Below are 18,687 nucleotides of genomic sequence, written 5' to 3'. Positions count from 1 at the left end.
CAAAGCATTTTCTCAACAACAAAAATTATTAAATAAAACTCTGACCTACCTACCCTGTATCCAGAAGTCATGTTATCGAAAACAATCACTAAAGCTTTGACCGTGACCTTCATCTTCAAGGTCAAGTAACATTGTTTGATAATTTTGGCAGTTTTATGCCCAGAAAATGTCATTTAAAACTTTCACCACCATTGGCCTCATGGGATTGTTTGTTCTCCACCAACCCCCTCACTAACATAAAGTGAGAGTGAGTGGTATGCAATCAAATTGATACAAAAATACTTAGAATTGCCCAATCTTTGAAAATTAGGTATGATTTTACTGGAAAATAAATTGTCTATATCATACTTACAAATAAACACATTCAAATATCACATTCACAACTGAAATTTGGGTTGTTTATTTATTGACATGTCACAAATAAACAAAATATTTATATTACAAACAACATTTATGTTTCTACAAAATTCTGTATACTGGTTAAATGGTCAAAATCAGCGAAAATTTGGCAGAAAATGATGGCAGCAAATTTTGCAGCAATTGCTGCTTTTGAACGGTTTTACGGCAAGATAGGTGAATGAACTTTGGTGTCCCGGTATACCGTGTACTGGTGGGCGCCCTAGCGCGTCCCGGTATACCGAGTACTGGTGGTGAAAGGGTTAAGTGTATACACCTACATTTTTAGAGATGCACTTTCTATTCAGACATTAACTTTTGTGGAGTCATGATGGGTGAATGGTAGGCGTGACCGGCTTGGAATCTACAGGTTGCAGGTTCGAGCCCCGTCGCTGCCTGCTGTTTGTTTCTGAGTGGCTAAGGTCCTTGGGCAAGATTTGAACCACGACTGTGCCTCAGTCAACCCAGCTGTATAATTGGGGACCTGGTAGGATGTACGTTGCAATGTGAAAGCTTTAATCCTATGCGCTTAAACGGCTGCAATGGATTGTATGCTCCCTGGGGAGTTGAGGAAGACTAAAAGGGCCGTTGTGCCGTTCTGATCCGAGCCAGGGGTAATAATTGTAAAGCGCTTTGAGCACGGAGTGGGAAAGCGCTATATAAGAACCCAACATTATTATTTTATTATTATTTTGACATTCATCTGTAAGGTTAAATTTCAATTTGCACAAACATTTGCTATATAAAAACCAGTTTGGGTTTTGTCTTCCATGAAGGCTTGTTAGTTCCAGGACGCCCTCTAGGGGCCCTGGAACTTTTGAATCTCCACGCGTTCTTGCATTCTATATCCAGTATATCTACTTCCGGTTTACAACTCTGTAGGGGCCCCCCATGCAGTTTTCTTCTGGGTTTCCCAGCATGCACTAGCCGTTGGGGACCCCTATCTTGTCGCTATTTGCATAAGCTAAAAACTTGTGATAGCTGACAATATCGTGTTGTTGGAGGTGGTACTGTACTAAAAGTTGTGGAATTGAGGGGTCATGTTTAAATGCTGACTCATTACAACGTTCTGGAAGCGTGATTAGTGAGTTTACAATGTGTGAACCTGTTTTGATCGAATTTGTGCATCATTGGATGTGATTTTGTTAAATTAAGGGACAGATATACTGGTATCACTCAGCTTGTATCTGTGTACATTGGTATCAAAACATTATAATTGTATGTGGTCGGTAGTTTTGTGCTCGACTATTCCTTTTATCTTTTGGCGTGTAATCCTATAAAAAATCATGCTATTGGCACTTATTTCTGTGCATCAACATTGACGTCGGTATTTCTACATCGCCTCCAAAATTGTGCTCCTTTTGATTTTTTTCTTAGCAAATTTAGTTGCCGTCCTGTTGATAAGAAACAGGCACTGTTTGCATGCTTCTGTGTATGCAGTGTTCTCCACGAGGGTTTTTTTGAGGGGTGCACAGCCCCCGTTTTCATGGACCGCCCATTTGTTTTGGCATGAACGTCTTCAAGAGATTCTATTCAATGCTGTTAATGAAGGAAGTGAACAGCGACACTGCGTCTATCATCATTTATGAACTTATATATCGCCTTGATTATAACAATGGTTGCCGAAACAAAACCAGTAAATGTAGTACCGTCATAAAGTAGAAGGTACGTTGGTACGTTCAAGCTCCAAGCCTTCCCGTATACGTAATAACAACAACAACAATCTTTATTGCGTAACATCATGCTTTAGCGAGCATGGTAAAGCATACAAAAATAAGTAAATAAAATACAATCATTTAGCCAACTGCTATATTTTTTACATTAACAAGAAAGTTTCCAAGAGAAAGTTTATCATCTGCAGACAAAATATGTATCTAAAAAAATTTACTTTTGTTATCTAAGGAATGAAAATTGTAATTACTTAATGAAAAAGAAGAAAAAAGTTTCTTTCTCTCATTTATGTAATGAGAACAAATAATTAAATGATGAAATTCATCTTCTACCATACTTTGACAAAATTTACAGAATCTTTCATCCGCAGGAATCTTAGGAGTACAACGCCTTGCTAATTCCATTTGAATGTTATAATCTGAAATTCTAAATTTAGTCACTAGTGTTCTATGAACAGGATTTTTACAGGGTTCGTACGGTCAAACCCTCCCTGGAAAACCCTGGAAAATGTGCCCTACCCCTGGAAAACCAGTGTTTGTTTCGATCTTGCATATTGCTACTCCATCTCCCAGTCGCCATTTCAGGGACATGATATTGTAAAAGTCCCGGCCAGGGGTAACAGTGGGTCTGTTAACAAGATTATCGTAACATTGTAGCGAGTATCAAAACATCATCAACCACGACTAGAAATTGTTACAAGTTCGGCGCACGAGTCCGACATACTACTACTAGAAACTCAGGCATGGCAATACTACGGCCTAGGGAAGTGCAGTTGAATTTCTGGGTTGTGGAAGTACGGTTTTGACTTTTATGTCGTCGATAAATGGGTATTTGTGTTACATGTTCTAAAAGAATAAACTACTGTTTTATGTTTTCGGTACAGTAACATTCGTCAGTGGTCAAGTTGAGTTGAGAAATCGCGATGTTCCGCAACTCGTGGCATCAGGACATAAATATCGAGACGCAAGCGATGAATGTATTCAGTTATTCATAGCTCGAAATTTCGTAACGTAAACGACGTTTTCATTCAAAATTTTGAAGAAAAAAATTATTTATTTTTCTGTATATGTCTGAATTAGACTGATGAATGCTGCGACTCAATCTTACACGATCAGTGTACCACCTTGACGAAACGGCTACTTAGAGGAGAACCATTTGATTTCGGGGGGGGGGGGGGGGGGGGGGGGGGGGGATGGGGGGGGGAGTAGGTACGGGAGCAATTTTTTTTTCCAGTCAGAGTGACAGCAATTTTTTCTTTCTACTGTCAGTCCTGCATCAGTTTTTTTTTCAGCAGTGCAAATTTTTTAGCTCCGCTGTCAGCGAAAGCTGAAAGCGTAGCTTTAGGTATAGGTGGGTATTGAGGTATAGAGAGTAGAGTGAATCATAGGTGTCCGTCAAACTTTTATATTTTCACTTTCTACTCCAAAAGTGACAGTTGGAATTCTTCGATATTTGGTGTGCATGTTCCCTGGGGGGAGGCTATTCAGATTTGTTCATGCCAAGTTGATCTGTGCCATTTTCAATTTTTTATGATTTTTAGCACAACTGAACTTGTTCAGTAGTGCTATAGGGATCGCCCGGCGTCTGTCTGTCTGTGTGTGTGGATGTGTGTGTGTGTGTGTGTGTGTAAACAACTTAAAGTCAAAAACCGCTGAACCGATTGCCACGATATTTGGTGGGTCCATTACTTTGGGTGTCTAGTTGGGAAATTGTTCAAATCAAAATGATCGCATCACAGGTGTGTGATTTGGGTCAAAAAATGTGATTTTTGGTCAAAAAACTTAAACTCAGAAACTACTGGGCAGATTGGTGCGAAATTTGGTGGGAACATTCTTAAGGGGGTGTAAAGTAAGATTTGTTCATGACGGGATGATTCCATCAGTGATATGCAAATTAGGGCTAAAAATGTGTATTTTTGGTTAAAAATCTTTAATTCTAAAACTACTGAGCAGATTGGGCTGAAATTTAATGGGAATGTATCTAGGGATGTATGGACGAAGAAATATTAAGCATACCATGATTCCATGAGTGATATGCAAATTAGGTGTAAAAATGTTCATTTTTGGTCAAAAACTTATATCTCAAAAAGTACTTGGTCAATTAGTCTGAAACTTGGCAAGATGTTTCTGAAACTGTTATTCTGCAGATTTTCTTAAAAACATTTTGACAAAATTGGCCCTAGCAACCATGACCACACCCTTTAGCAACAACCAAATGGCAGTATATTTTGGTCAAATAACAACATCATCTGGTAAGCAAGTGAGTAAACATTCAAAAAATGTATGCAAATACCCTAGCAACCATGACCACGCCCATAGCAACAGCCAAACGGTGGTGTATTTCACAAAGATAACAATAGGGTTTAATAGATAATTGAATAAACATCCAAAAAATGTATGTAAATTTGCATAGCAACAAGACCACGCCCATAACAACAGCCAAATAATCACGTATATTGCAAAGATAACAACAGGAATAGAAAGACAGATGAATAAACATTCAAAAAATGTATGCAAATACCCTAGTAACCATGACCACGCCCATAGCAACAGCCAAACGGTGGTGTATTTCACAAAGATAACAACAGGGTTTAATAGACAATTGAATAAACATTCAAAAAATGTATGTAAATTTTCCTAGCAACAAGACCACGCCCATAGCAACATAGACTAGCATATGGATAAACATTTTTAAAAACTACAGTTGTGCTACAACGCCATTGGCGGTATTTTTTTTCCAAAAATGACATTTTCATCAACTCCTCAGGAACTTCAAGTCAGATTGCTTTGATATCTGGTGTGTTGATGCACAGGGGGTAGCTTATTTAGATTTGTTAATTTCAAGTCAGCACGTCTTCTCTTCTATTTTTTATGATTTTTTTTTTGAAATTTGAAAAAAAAATGAATATGTTAATGAGTATTATGACCGACGCCATATTGGAAATCAGTCCGTGAGACTTTAGGTAAAGTGCAACTTTTCAAAAGACACTATTGACGTCAAACAAGCAATGTAATATGTGCTATAGTCTTAATTCTACGCATTGTGCGCCCAAATGACAAATATTTGTTCGAAAAAGGGTTGTAAACTTCAAATCCAATTCTCCTGCTCCACCTCCTACAGAATGGTTCATTCCAGTATATGCACCTCATTATCATTGTGAGAAGTCTTCCATGCCTGAAGTGTATCGAACGATTGTTGACAGAGTCAGTCGTCATTAAAACGATAATACTCTTTCTAAAATTACCACATTTTGAAAGGGAAAGTACTTTGTGGTTCATTTATGGAGTTTTGTTTTTGTACGATCAATATTGGTGGCAAAATTACAGCGTCAAAATTACCGATGTGGTAGTTCCGTACGGCGACAATCACAAGTACCCGGATGCAGGAGGGACTAACCCAGAAGCAAGTCGTTGTCAGCCATACGTTACAGTGCAGTGGTAACATCGTCCGAGAAATCGCTGCGTTCAGTGTCATTATTCACAGAATTGTTGTTTTCGAGTGAAAACCCGTCTTGAATTGTATAACTCTAACATGTCAAGTTATATTTTGAAAGTTGTATCGCTAGTTTGAGACGATTTTCTCACGTACTATCGGGGCTTACTTGGACTTGGACCTTACTCCAGTTCATCGAGAAGTTTAGCCAGCCCGATAATTCTTTCTGGTTTAGTTTACAACACTTTTGATCGCGCAGATTTTGTTGTTGTGATGAAAAGAAATTAAAAAAAGATCATTTCATCACTTAATCGAACACGAACGAGTGTTACCACTGTAACCAGGAGGGTCTATGCTATAACGTATGGCAAGGGTTCAACATACACGTACACGCTGGTCCGCTATTCCGCGAGTCAAGTAACTTTCTGTAAGGACCAGTAAAGGTTACGAAAATGTCCATTGCAGGCAGTCCGGCGGGATAGTGACTTTTCGATAGGTATATTAGGGAGCTCAGAATTCAAACCACCGGCTATATGATGAATTCACGGTCATAGTAAAATTCATTTGATTTTTAATTTGCTATTTTGACCAACTCTGGTTGTCTATTCGCGATAAAATTACACGATTAGTTTGGAAACGGGGTAGATTTTCTATGATTCCGTGTCATAAAAGCATGTGTTGTGTAGTTTTCGAAAAGCACACCCGGTGGGAAAGTCGCCCAACAGGCGATCTCGCGCCATTGCTGTACTACGTGGCACTTTATTCTGGCGGGGTGTCTCTTGAAAACGGGAATAGCAAAGGATGAGCCAATCAAATGAGACCTTTCAAATGTAGCTAATATTATAGCCAATAAAATTAGTTGTACGATGATATGTGTATAATAAGGGTAAGGCTGGCCTCTACACTGTAACAAGTAGTAAAGTTGAAATCTTTGTCGCATGAATTCGTATTTATGTACGTACGGATGCGTAGTCTTTCTGAACAGTAATTTTTAGATCAGTTAGTATTTAAACTACGTTTCTGAGTTAATTATTCGGTAGGTAATTGACGAGCTCCCTTTGTAAAAACACTGTACAAATTGGATGTCAGCGTTCGACCGGCCACGTTCAACGGAACTAAGTGAAGCTCAATCATAACAATGGTGGCTGTCAAAATCGAAGACGCAATTTGACCGTGTTGTTATTTCAGTGAATTTATTCAGCAAGAAAACAACGTGTTCTATGATTTTGTACTTCCTACATGATGTGATGATCGTTTTTTTTACCGGTACAACTTACAGCCTACAATGAAACTGCTAACTTAGTAACACTAGCCCCATCCTCAGGTAGGATTTTTAGTGCCGTGTAGAAGGGGCTACTGACACGATTCCGTGTTCCGTGTTCCGTGTTCATGTTTTGGGGCACATTTCTAAATACGCGAAACCAGTTATTGAATGTGTAGTGGATATTGATATTCAGTTTGAAAAATTAAAATCCTGAACTTTATTTTGCGAACGGTTTTGTCATTTCTTAGTAATTATATGTATCACGTTTAACGTTTATGTCAACCCGGAAGTACATAGACACGAAAATAGACGAGGTGACTTGTACATGTAATTAGTAACACAATTTTGCTGTAACTGCTGGTAACCTTCAAATTTATTTATTTTTATGTTGTAAATACATTCTAATATGCACTAAGGAGAACACTATAAGACTTGCTCCATGGGAAGGTAATTTTTTGTCTTTTAAAAATGCAATATTTAGATCAATGTGTACCAGAAATGTTATGTAGTATTTAAGCTAGAAATAAGACCACATAACATCTTATTACTCCCCCCTCCCTCCAATTAAGACAAACTACTCACAGAAAGCAACAAAAAAAGAGAAGAAGTTCCAAAACATAAAAAAGAGAATAAAATTACAGTAAGGAGTTGATGATGGACAAACAACTACAAAGAAATAGACAGTTCAATTACAACACACGGTTTGAAATAAATATGGGGTTTGGAAAAGTGAATTAGAAGTAGAGCAAAAACTAAGAGAGATGAAGAGCCTAAGTGAACAAGCGAAAGCACTTAAAGATAGGACCACCAATTTTTTTGCAGGACTACTACGTTATCAATTTTACTAGTCCTGTAGGATAGTGACTTTTTTACTCCAGTGTCAAACCCTGTTGGCTGAGAATGACTCTCTTTCGGGTACTTGGGGATTGTCGCCGTACGGAAACTAAGATGGCGATTAATACATTTCTTCCCTATATATATATCTACTACAACTAGTACAAGTTGAATGTTGTTGACTTGGTAAATTTGTTAGAACATTTTTTTTTTTTTGTTGTGTGCATTTCCCAGTCATTTTTTTTTCTGAGATTTTGTGCAATTTTTCATAACAGTAAATTTTTGTTATAAAATGGTGACTGGTATAAAAGTACAATACATTACCAACTTCTATGTAAAATGTGTTTTATAGTGAGACATCATATGAAACCACTAACCACTTTATTGCATCCCTAAAACAAAACTGCATAGTAAAGAGTTGAAGAACTGAACCACTTCTACATGTCACCAAAATAAAAAAAAAAAATTAAAAAAAATATAGCGGAGCTATTCTGACCGATAGGTCGCTTGTTTTAATTAGTCATTACTTTAGTGTCAACACCCCTGGAAAATGGCCAAAATCAATATAAATACCCCTGGAAAACTGACGAAAAACCCCTGGAAAGTCCTGGAATTTTGTTTTGCTTTAAGTGTACGAACCCTGTTTTTAAAATGAACAAGGTATTTCTCAAAAACAAAATCTGTTTTAAACAATCTATATGTTCTCAATTTGCTTTTATCAGTACTATTTCTTCTAATGTCATTATATAATTCCCTGAACCAAGATTTACAAATTCTTTACATAAATTATCATGAACTTTTTAGCTTTAGGTATAGGGGGTATAAGGAGGTTTAGAGTAGACTGAATCATAGGTGTCCGTCAAACTTTTATATTTTCATCATCTTCTCCGAAAGTAACAGCCAGAATACTTCGATATTTGGTGTGCATGTTCCCTGGGGGGAGGCTATTCAGATTTGTTCATGCCATTTTCAATTTTTTATGATTTTTTTTCCAAAAATGACATTTTCATCATCTCCTTGAAACCTTTTATCAGATTGCTTTGATATCTGGTGTGTTGATGCACAGAGGGTAGCTTACTTAGATTTGTTAATTTCAAGTCAGCACGTCTTCTTTTCTATTTTTTATGATTTTTTTTTTGTAATTTAAAAAAAAATGAATATGTTAATGAGCATTATGACCGACGCCATATTGGAAATTAGTCCGCGAGACTTTAGGTAAAGTGCAACTTTTCAAAAGACACTATTGACGTCAAACAAGCAATGTAATATGTGTTGTAGTCTTAATTCTATGCATTGTGTGCCCAAATGACAAATATTTGTTCGAAACAGGGTTGTAAACTTCAAATCCAAATTCTCCACCCCTCCTACAGTATACGCACCACACGATCAAGTGAGAAGTCTCGCATGCCTGAACTGAAATGTATGGGACGATTTTTGACAGAGTCAGTCGTCAATAAAAATGATAATACTCTTTCTAAAATTATCACATTTTGAAAGGGAAAGTACTTTGTGGTTCATTTATGGAGTTTTGTTTTTGTACGATCAATATTGGTGGCAAAATTACTGATGTGGTAATGCACGACAAGTGAGTTTCCGTACGGCGATAATCCCAAGTACCCGGATGCACGAGGCACTAACCCGGAAGCAAATCATTGCCAGCCATACGTTACAGTGGTAACATCGTCCGAGAAATCGTCTTGAATTGTATAACTCTAACAAATGAAGACATGTCAAGTTATATTTTGAAAGTTGTATCGCTAGTTTGAGACGATTTCCTCACGTACTATCGAGGCTTGGACCTTACTCCAGTTCTAACAACAACTACTTTCCTATGTTTGTTGGTACAGTAACATTCCTAAATCATTGAGTTAAATTGAGAAATCGTGATGTTCGGCAACATGTCAACAAAAAACATTTGTCCAAATACCAATGTATGTTGGTGGAGGGTCTATGATAAGTTGGCTGATTAACAATGAATGATATTAATCTAATGGCTATGATGGTTTTTGAACCAACAACTGAATAGAGTGTTGACTTTCTTTATTTCTCGTCCTTGTCAGAGAATTAGATGTCATTCAATAAAATATATTTGATTGTCAACACCCCTGGAAAATGACCCAAATCAAATGTATGAACTCTAGCTGGCCTAGGCAGCCGGTCACAAATGAATCTACCCTAAGCGAGCTTATGGGCTTTGCCTAGTTATGATATTATTTATACATGTTCTTTAGAAATAACTACTCCGATACGGTTCCATGGTAAAATTAATTTCCTAAATGATCACGTTTGGATGTGAATCGCGATCGTAGTACCAAGAGGTAGCTCCGATGTGGCAGCCATGTTTGTTACTGTACATTTGCACTGAACGTATTCGGTTATTCTTAGCCCAAATTCGTCACATTAAAAATGTACGTATTTCCGGCAAATTTTGATGAAAAATGATTTTCCATTCATGAAAATTAAAAATATATCAAATTTTAGAGAAATAAAGGAAAATGAATTGTTTTCAATTAATTTTTTGTGAATGACATGCACATTTACAAGGTGAAACCAACAACTCAAAACTCAATACATGTACATCAACAATGCCATGTGTTGTGTGTGTAAAACATGCTTGCCAACATTACTGTATGTGTAACATCGTCTGTGTAACTGTCAAACTCCTTCCTGAAATTTTTACATTGTCAATTATGTTAAAGGTTTGGAAATTGGTGATCTCAACACATTTCAGTAATTTTAGTTTGCTGAATGAATAAAATAGGAGTTTTGATTTTGGAAACTTTTTTCACTTCCTAATATTATGATCTGGAAATATGCTAATGATATGCAAATTAGGGCACCCCTTAATTTTTCAAAATTGTGGAGAACTCTGAGTATGTGTCAATACTACAACAGACTTTCGATGTGCATTCTTCAGTGTCATGAAGAGAGTTGAACTCGTGTACTATCTTTTGACGCAATCATATAAAATCATGCTACTTATTTCTACATCAACATCGACCTCTGTATTTCTACATCGTCTCCAAAATTGTGCCAGTTGAGAAATTCATGTCCAGCTTCCAATTCAATCAAGTTGTTAAAACAGCTACCACACTCAAAACCACCCTAATAGACCACATCTATGTCAAATCTGCACACTCACCTATTGGGAAATGCCCATGTCATGCAAACATATTACAGCTACCATGATCCTGTAATATACCAGATGTCTCCCAACCCTTAGGTATGTAACCTTGTTTCACTGCCACACTATCCTTCCCTCAATATCTCCACTATCGGCCAATTTACACCAATCCAAACATCATCTGATTGCCTCTTCATGTCCCCAACTGTGCCCTGGAACTAAGCTTTTGCTTGCAAATGCATACTAGTTATGAAATTAACTGTAAACATCAAGAAAACTAAAATCATTGTTTTCAATAAGAGCAACCATTTGATTAAAAGTGTTAATTTTCATTTAAATGGAATTTCAATTGATAATGTTAAGGAATATTGCTACTTGGGTATTATAATTTCTGCTAATGGTAAGTTTAAAAGAAATTTCTGTAACTTGAAATTAAAGTCCATGAAAGCTCTTTTCAGTTTATGTAGACTCGTATCTTCTGATGGATGTATTTCAGTTGATATAGCTTTAGATCTTTTTGATCGTTTAATAGTTCCTATCATGACTTATGGTTGCGAAGTCTGGGGTTGCGAAATAAATCAAAAGAAGAATTTTCTTGATGAGATTAGTTACTCTTTTTATAGATTTTTATTGGGTGTTTCTAAGAGAGCTCCAATTAATGGTATTATAGGGGAATTGGGGTGTTTTCCTGTTAATTTTGTTGTTATTAAGCATATGTTGAAGTATTGGCATAGATTAGTTATTAGTGATGATTGTTTATTAAAGTCAGCATACTTATCTTCCATGCGTTATTCAAATTGGGGAAATTTTATAACAGATATGCTTGATAAATATAGCGAGAGCAATATTTGGTCTTGTATTTGTAATTTTAATTCTACCCTTAATACAATTCAGGATAATCTATGCAAAGACTTTTGTAAATCTTGGTTTAATGATTTATTTAATGATGTTAGAAGAAATGGTAGTGATAAAAACAAACTTAGAACTTATACAACTTTTAAATCTGTATTCAAACTAGAAAACTACCTAATCAAGATTAAGAATCCCACTTGTCGTAGATTAATTACAAAATTTAGAGTCTCTGATTTTCATTTACAAATAGAGTTGGGGTAGAAGGTGTATGCCGAAAATTCCTGCCAATGAAAGATTTTGCAAGTATTGCCCCTCAATGGTTGAAGATGAATTTCATTTTATTATTGATTGCCCACAACACGAAAATGAGAGTGAGGTTTTATTTTCTTTGATATCTTTGAAATGTGCTTATTTTAACACTTTAAACAGTCAAGAGAAATTTTTGTATATTCTAGGTTCAGATGATAAACTTCCTCTTGCCAAATTTCTTTTAGATACATCTCGAAAGATCCCCTCAGCAGACAAGTAATGTGTATTGTATTTTTGTCTTGTATTGTATTGTATTGTATTGTATTGTATTGTATTGTATTGTATTGTATTGTGTTTACTATACCATGCTTTCCACAGCATGTTGTTAAGTAAGTAAGTAATAAAGTTTATATTAGTCCCTGCCAGACGAAGTCCAGACGGGGACTTATCGATTGGGTTCTGTCTGTCCGTGTGTCCGTCTGCAGACATTTCTTGGAGATCACTGGACCAATTTTTTTCAAACTTGGTACAGGGGCAACATACTATGGCATACATATATGCACGTCAATTTGTTTTATGATATGATCCAATATGGCCGCCTAGCAGCCATTTTGTTTGCAAATTTTCCCTGTCCAAAGCCATAACTCAGACAAGCATGAACAGATCTCATTCAAAGTTGCTATTAGGACAGTGTTCTATGACATACATGTGCATATTCATTGTTGTCGTGATACGATCCAATATGGCTGCCTGGCAGCCATTTTGTTTGCGAATTTTCCATGTCCAAAGCCATAACTCAGACATGCTTGAACAGATCTCATTCAAAGTTGCTATTAGCACAGTGTTCTGTGACATACATATGCATATCCATTTTCATTGTGATACAATCCGATATGGCTGCCTGGCAGCCATTTTGTTGGTGCAGTTTTCATGTCCAAAGTCATATCTCAGACATGCTTGAACAGAGTAGTGATATCAAAAACAACCATTATGAGGCCAAACAAATTTAACCAGGTTTGAAAATGACAACATAAACTGCCAGTTCCTTAAAACCCAATCATAGCGGGGAGTATGTCATTTTCAATGACTTGTTGAACTATTATTTTAAACTACCCAGTGTTTCAGCTGTTCACAGACAGCCTTTATCAGGAAAATGTATGTTATGAAAAAAAACCCAGAAAAATGTACACAGGATAAAACTTTTAAAAGAGTAAAATGCATGCAGTGTATTAATAATGTGGTAAATAGAATACATTACAAGTCAAAGCTGGTGATGTTCAAAAGTCTGAAATCATCAACTTTAGAAATAAATAGTTAAAATGAATGGAATCATTGCTACAATTACAATACTGTTTTTCTTTTTCTCTTGTAGAATGGTCAAACTATTAAAACCTTCTGACAGTCAAAATTACATGGACTTGACTGTAGCATTTGATAGTGAGGCAGGAGAGGATGTTCCAGGGCCACCTGTTAGGTACTACTTTGGCAAGTAAATTCTGTGTCCTTGCCATAAAGACAAGTAGTAAACATGATACTAGACAACAACCATCTATGTATGAATACAGCCAAGATACCACAGCACAGGCCATCACAGTTGTGTCATAACACAAGGAATAAATATGTGAATTAGAAGATGATTTTGGACATCAATTGATAACCAACCTGTCTGCTATGCTGAGAACACAATTTCCTGACAACATCAACGACATTATAACAACTCTGCAATTATTATATAAACATGACTGAGTGAATAATCATTTTAAACAGTTGATATCTAAAGACAGACTCACTAAGTGTTTGACCTTAGATTTAACAAAGTGAAATAGTGTATACTTTTACTGTAATATCACAATGCTATTACAAGTTCAATGTAAGGTTCAATACATCAATAGACATGTTAAAATCTCTGTCCAAGTGTGTATGTGTGTGTGTTATGTCATAGAGTATTCATAAATAAACACAAAGTCCTTATCAATTATGTCATAGAGTATTCATAAATAAACACAAAGTCCTTATCAATTATGTCATTGAGTATTCATAAATGAACACACAGTCCTTATCAATTATGTCATTGAGTATTCATAAATAAACACAAAGTCCTTATCAATTATGTCATTGAGTATTCATAAATAAACACAAAGTCCTTACCAATTATGTCATTTAGTATTCATAAATAAACACAAAGTCCTTATCAATTATGTCATTGAGTATTCATAAATAAACACAAAGTCCTTATCAATTATGTCATTGAGTATTCATAAATAAACACAAAGTCCTTACCAATTATGTCATTGAGTATTCATAAATAAACACAAAGTCCTTATCAATTATGTCATTGAGTATTCATAAATAAACACACAGTCCTTATCAATTATGTCATTGAGTATTCATAAATAAACACAAAGTCCTTATCAATTATGTCATTTAGTATTCATAAATAAACACAAAGTTCTTATCCAACTGAGCTATAATTAGATGTTATTTCCAAACATTTTTCTTCGATCAACCACAGAAAATATGATTGGCTTAAGGGGGTGTTGCTACTACAGGTTGCTAGACAAGTAGTGAGAATCTTAGGTCATGAGTATATTCCAGCTGAGTGAAGAAAAATATTGGAGAATAACATAATTATGCTTGTGCCAATGATATCAAAGAAAAAAACTAGAAAGTAATGGCAATTTGGAATGTTTTGTCTCATATTTCGAACACGGCAGAACCAATGGGGTAGACACACTTTGTTTTGACATAGATGCACATTGTCATGACGTAGATTGATCCAGGTATAAATTCCGTATTTTTTAGTTCAACTTGGCGTGTGTATGATATAATACATAGTACCCCTATATTAACAATTGTTGGGAGTATAAATGATTGCAATTGTTGGGAGTATATGTTTAAAATAGACATCTAGTTTCCATTAACAGTCTAGGAATGAACTGTAGTGATTTCTGTACTTACTTCATTACTGGATCTAGAATTAAAGTAATCATTACAGTCCTTGCAGTCTCCATTTGTCTGATTTCAGATTGTAATATTTCCAACCCACAGAAATACAAATGGAACAGAAAACGTTCTAGACCCATGCTTCACCACAAGGCCAGCAAAAATAAATGAAGTTTACCCCCATACACCAATTGCAGATCACCCCACAGTCATGATAAATATCAAGACCCATTTACCCAGCTCTTCAAAGCCACCAAGAACTGTTTACCAGTGGAGCAAAATGGATGAAAAAGCTTACCGTGAAGATGCACTGATATTTTCCAAGGAGTTCCTTGAAAATAATCCAGAAAAGAAAACCGTAAATGAAAACTAGTCTGTATTCAGAGACTTCATTATTAGTGTTATATACAAAAACATGTTCCAACTAAACAAGTCAAAGGAAAACGTTAACCACCATGGTTCACACACCGACTCAAAAGATTATGCAAAACGTCAACCACCATGGTTCACACACCGACTCAAAAGATTGTGCAAAACGTCAACCACCATGGTTCACACACCGACTCAAAAGATTGTGCAAAACGTCAACCACCATGGTTCACACACCGATTCAAAAGATTGTGCAAAACGTCAACCACCATGGTTCACACACCGACTCAAAAGATTGTGCAAAACGTCAACCACCATGGTTCACACACCGACTCAAAAGATTGTGCAAAACGTCAACCACCATGGTTCACACACCGACTCAAAAGATTGTGCAAAACGTCAACCACCATGGTTCACACACCGACTCAAAAGATTGTGCAAAACGTCAACCACCATGGTTCACACACCGACTCAAAAGATTGTGCAGAAAGAAAAAACGATATTACATTAAAGCCAAACAACTAGGAGGTAAACCAAACTGGGATAAATTCAAGAATATCTGACAGGAAGTTGACAAAGAACTTAGGAAAGCAAATAGAGAATACATATCCAAACTCTCGTCATCAGAGGACAAGAAAATGTTCTGGAGCTACATAAGAGCAAGGAAGAAAGACAATGTAGGAATACAGTCACTCAAAGTACAACAGAAAATAATATCAGATGACCAAACAAAAGCGGAAACACTATCAGACCAGTTTCAATGTGTATTCATACCTGAAGACCCAAAACTACCAAGTCAACCAACCAGTCCGTTCAACCAACCAGTCCATTTAACCAACCAGTCCGTTCCCAGATATGCCCAACATCACTATTGCTGTGGAAGGTATAGAAAAACTACTAACCACCCTAAAGTCTGACAAGGCCGCTGGACCAGACAACATTCCAAACAGAACTCTAAGGATTGTAGCTACAGAAATCACACCAACTTTACAATACATCTTTCAGCAAAGTGTTAACCAAGGTGAACTGTCAGAAGACTGGAAACAGGCCAATGTCGCACCAATATTCAAAAAAAGGATCCAAATCAGACCCAGACCAATTTCATTAACATGTGTATGCTGTAAACTTCTTGAACATATTATAGACAGTCACATAACAAAATACTTAACCAAACACAACATAATTACAGATGCCCAACATGCATTTCAGAAATTTTGATCATGTGATACCCAGCTCATAACAACTTTCCACGATCTGTCTACTCACCACAACAATAAATTGACTACAGTCATCGCAATCCTGGACTTCGGCAAAGTATTTGACGTAGTACCACATAAACACCTATTACAGAAACTCAACTATTATGGCATCAGAAATCAAACTCTAACCTGGATCAAAGCATTTCTAACAAACCGTTTACAAAGCGTAATCATAAATGGAAAAACTTCAAAATGGAACACCATGTTGAGCGGTGTCCCCCAGGGATCTGTACTTGGACCACACCTTTTCATCCTGTTCATAAATGATATCAAAGAATCAGTAAACTCAACCATCAGACTATTTGCTGATGACTGTATCATATATAAACCCATAACATCACACAAAGATGAAATCTCATTCCAGCAAGATCTTGACAATCTCGTCGCCTGGTCAAACCAGTGGGGAATGAAATTCAATGCATCAAAGTGCAAGTATGGCGTTGAATGCCTGCCAATATTCGAAAATTCAATACTGCAATGACTATATGCAATACTGCAATGACTATATGCAATACTGCAATGACTATATGCGATATGACTACATGAGATGATTACATGCGATATGACTACATGCGATGTGACTACATGAGATGACTACATGCGATGTGACTACATGAGATGACTACATGCGATATGACTACATGAGATGACTACATGCTATACTGCGATGCGAGATGATGACATGATATGCGGCGATTTTGTAATGACGTTATGCCATTCGTAGATTATTCAATATGCATAAGGGGTAGACCATTCGATATCCTAGGGGGCTTTGAAGATTGGTGGAGAGTCATTATTTTTTTTCCCACCTGCTTGCCTGAGAATTATTTTTTTCTCCTTCGCCTATGCTGGCAACTTTTTTTTTCTTTGCTTTTCTGAGATATCCGTATTTTTTTTTACGTCAATGTTGAACACCTACATTTGTTGCCACAATTTTCTGTTTGGTTTTGGCACACGGTAATAGAGAGAGTAAAAAGATGTTCTATGACACACATATTATATTTAGAAAACTACATATTTCATACATGTTTGATTTTCAATTAAATAAACATCGTTGACAGTTTTTATGCCATGGTATGGTGACACACTGAAAATACAAATCGGAAACTTGATTGGTGAGCTCAAACATTCAGATAGACCAGTCAGTTTCTCAAGCTTGGGGGATGGGGGGTGTTTTTCCATTGGGCCGACAAAAAGTCACTGACCCCCCTGAATAAAGTTTCATAGCATCTGGCAGTAAGTTGTAGAGGGAAGAGCTTTGAGACTGGGATATGTCCACCTCTTGTGTGTTATTGTGTGTGTGAATGGGGGGGGGGGGGGTTCTAGGGTTCTACAAAACGGCCTGGAGGATTTTTACTTCTAAAGGCAATGTTTAGGCTATTCACAGACACTTTCAGACAATAATTTACAAGCTTTACAAGGCAGCTCTAACATATAAAAAGCAACTACATAAGGTTGAAACATGTTTGAAATAAAGTTCCATAGCATCTTGACAGTAAGAGGTGGAGGGAAGAACTTTGATTTGAGGCTTGGACATGTCTACGTTTTTTTTTACCAATTTTGGTGAATCTTATTGTTGGTTTAACGAATGAGTGGCCTCTGGGGTGATGGAGTGCAAGGGGTCCCCCCGCCAGATCTGCAGTTTTTTGTTTCTATTTAGGCAATTTTTAGGTTATGCATAGCCTCTGAGATATATATTGCCAAGCATCGAAAAGCTAAAGTAAATATAACTTTTTACCTAAGTTTTCCATGTTATAAAAGTGGGTCTGTAACATTGGTATAGGGGCATTGATATTGCATTTATAGTAAAGTTACTGATGTGTTAGAGCACTTTAGGAGGTCATACCTAGTGTACAATAGAAACTTGAATTTGAGTTGTGGTGTCGATACATGTAGTGTCTGAAATAGGAAGTATAGCATCCCTTCTGACAAATTCATACTGAAGAGACTAGAACAATTTAGATTAAGTTCTTTTATAAACTATCCTATAGTATGAAGGTTACCATTACAAAACCTTCAAGTTCACTTTTGCCCCAAAGTGTAAGATAAGTGAAGCACTGATTGTGAAACAGCCAAACACTTACATGGCATGTTCTGTAACTAGTGTGGTAGCTAGGTAATACATGTATTATATGTATAATGTTATGTATAGTTATTTATGAACCCTTACATGAAGTAATATTTAAACCATTTACGAAAGAAACATATGAATATATATATATATGTACCACATGCTAACGAAACTGACTGGTACCTGACATGTGTTTGAAACTGTTTGTCATGATTTGACAAGT

The 18,687-nt window shown here is 36.4% G+C and overlaps 1 protein-coding gene across 2 annotated transcripts in view; it reads left to right on the top strand.

Annotated features, from left to right (window-relative positions):
• LOC144443172 (ubiquitin-like modifier-activating enzyme 6) overlaps positions 1-14,781 on the top strand; it is a 179,940-nt gene extending 165,159 nt beyond the window's left edge. For both annotated transcript variants that reach the window (XM_078132550.1, XM_078132549.1), the window contains one exon: positions 13,195-14,781. In XM_078132550.1, coding sequence (XP_077988676.1) covers positions 13,195-13,315 — 121 coding nt within the window. In that variant the 3' untranslated portion in view covers positions 13,316-14,781. The remainder of the gene's footprint in view (positions 1-13,194) is intronic.
• Positions 14,782-18,687: the final 3,906 nt, after the last annotated feature.

Source organism: Glandiceps talaboti, chromosome 12 (genome assembly GCF_964340395.1).
Source record: "Glandiceps talaboti chromosome 12, keGlaTala1.1, whole genome shotgun sequence".
In the NCBI taxonomy this organism is placed as follows: domain Eukaryota; kingdom Metazoa; phylum Hemichordata; class Enteropneusta; family Spengelidae; genus Glandiceps; species Glandiceps talaboti.
This window is presented reverse-complemented; position numbering and strand designations above follow the sequence as displayed.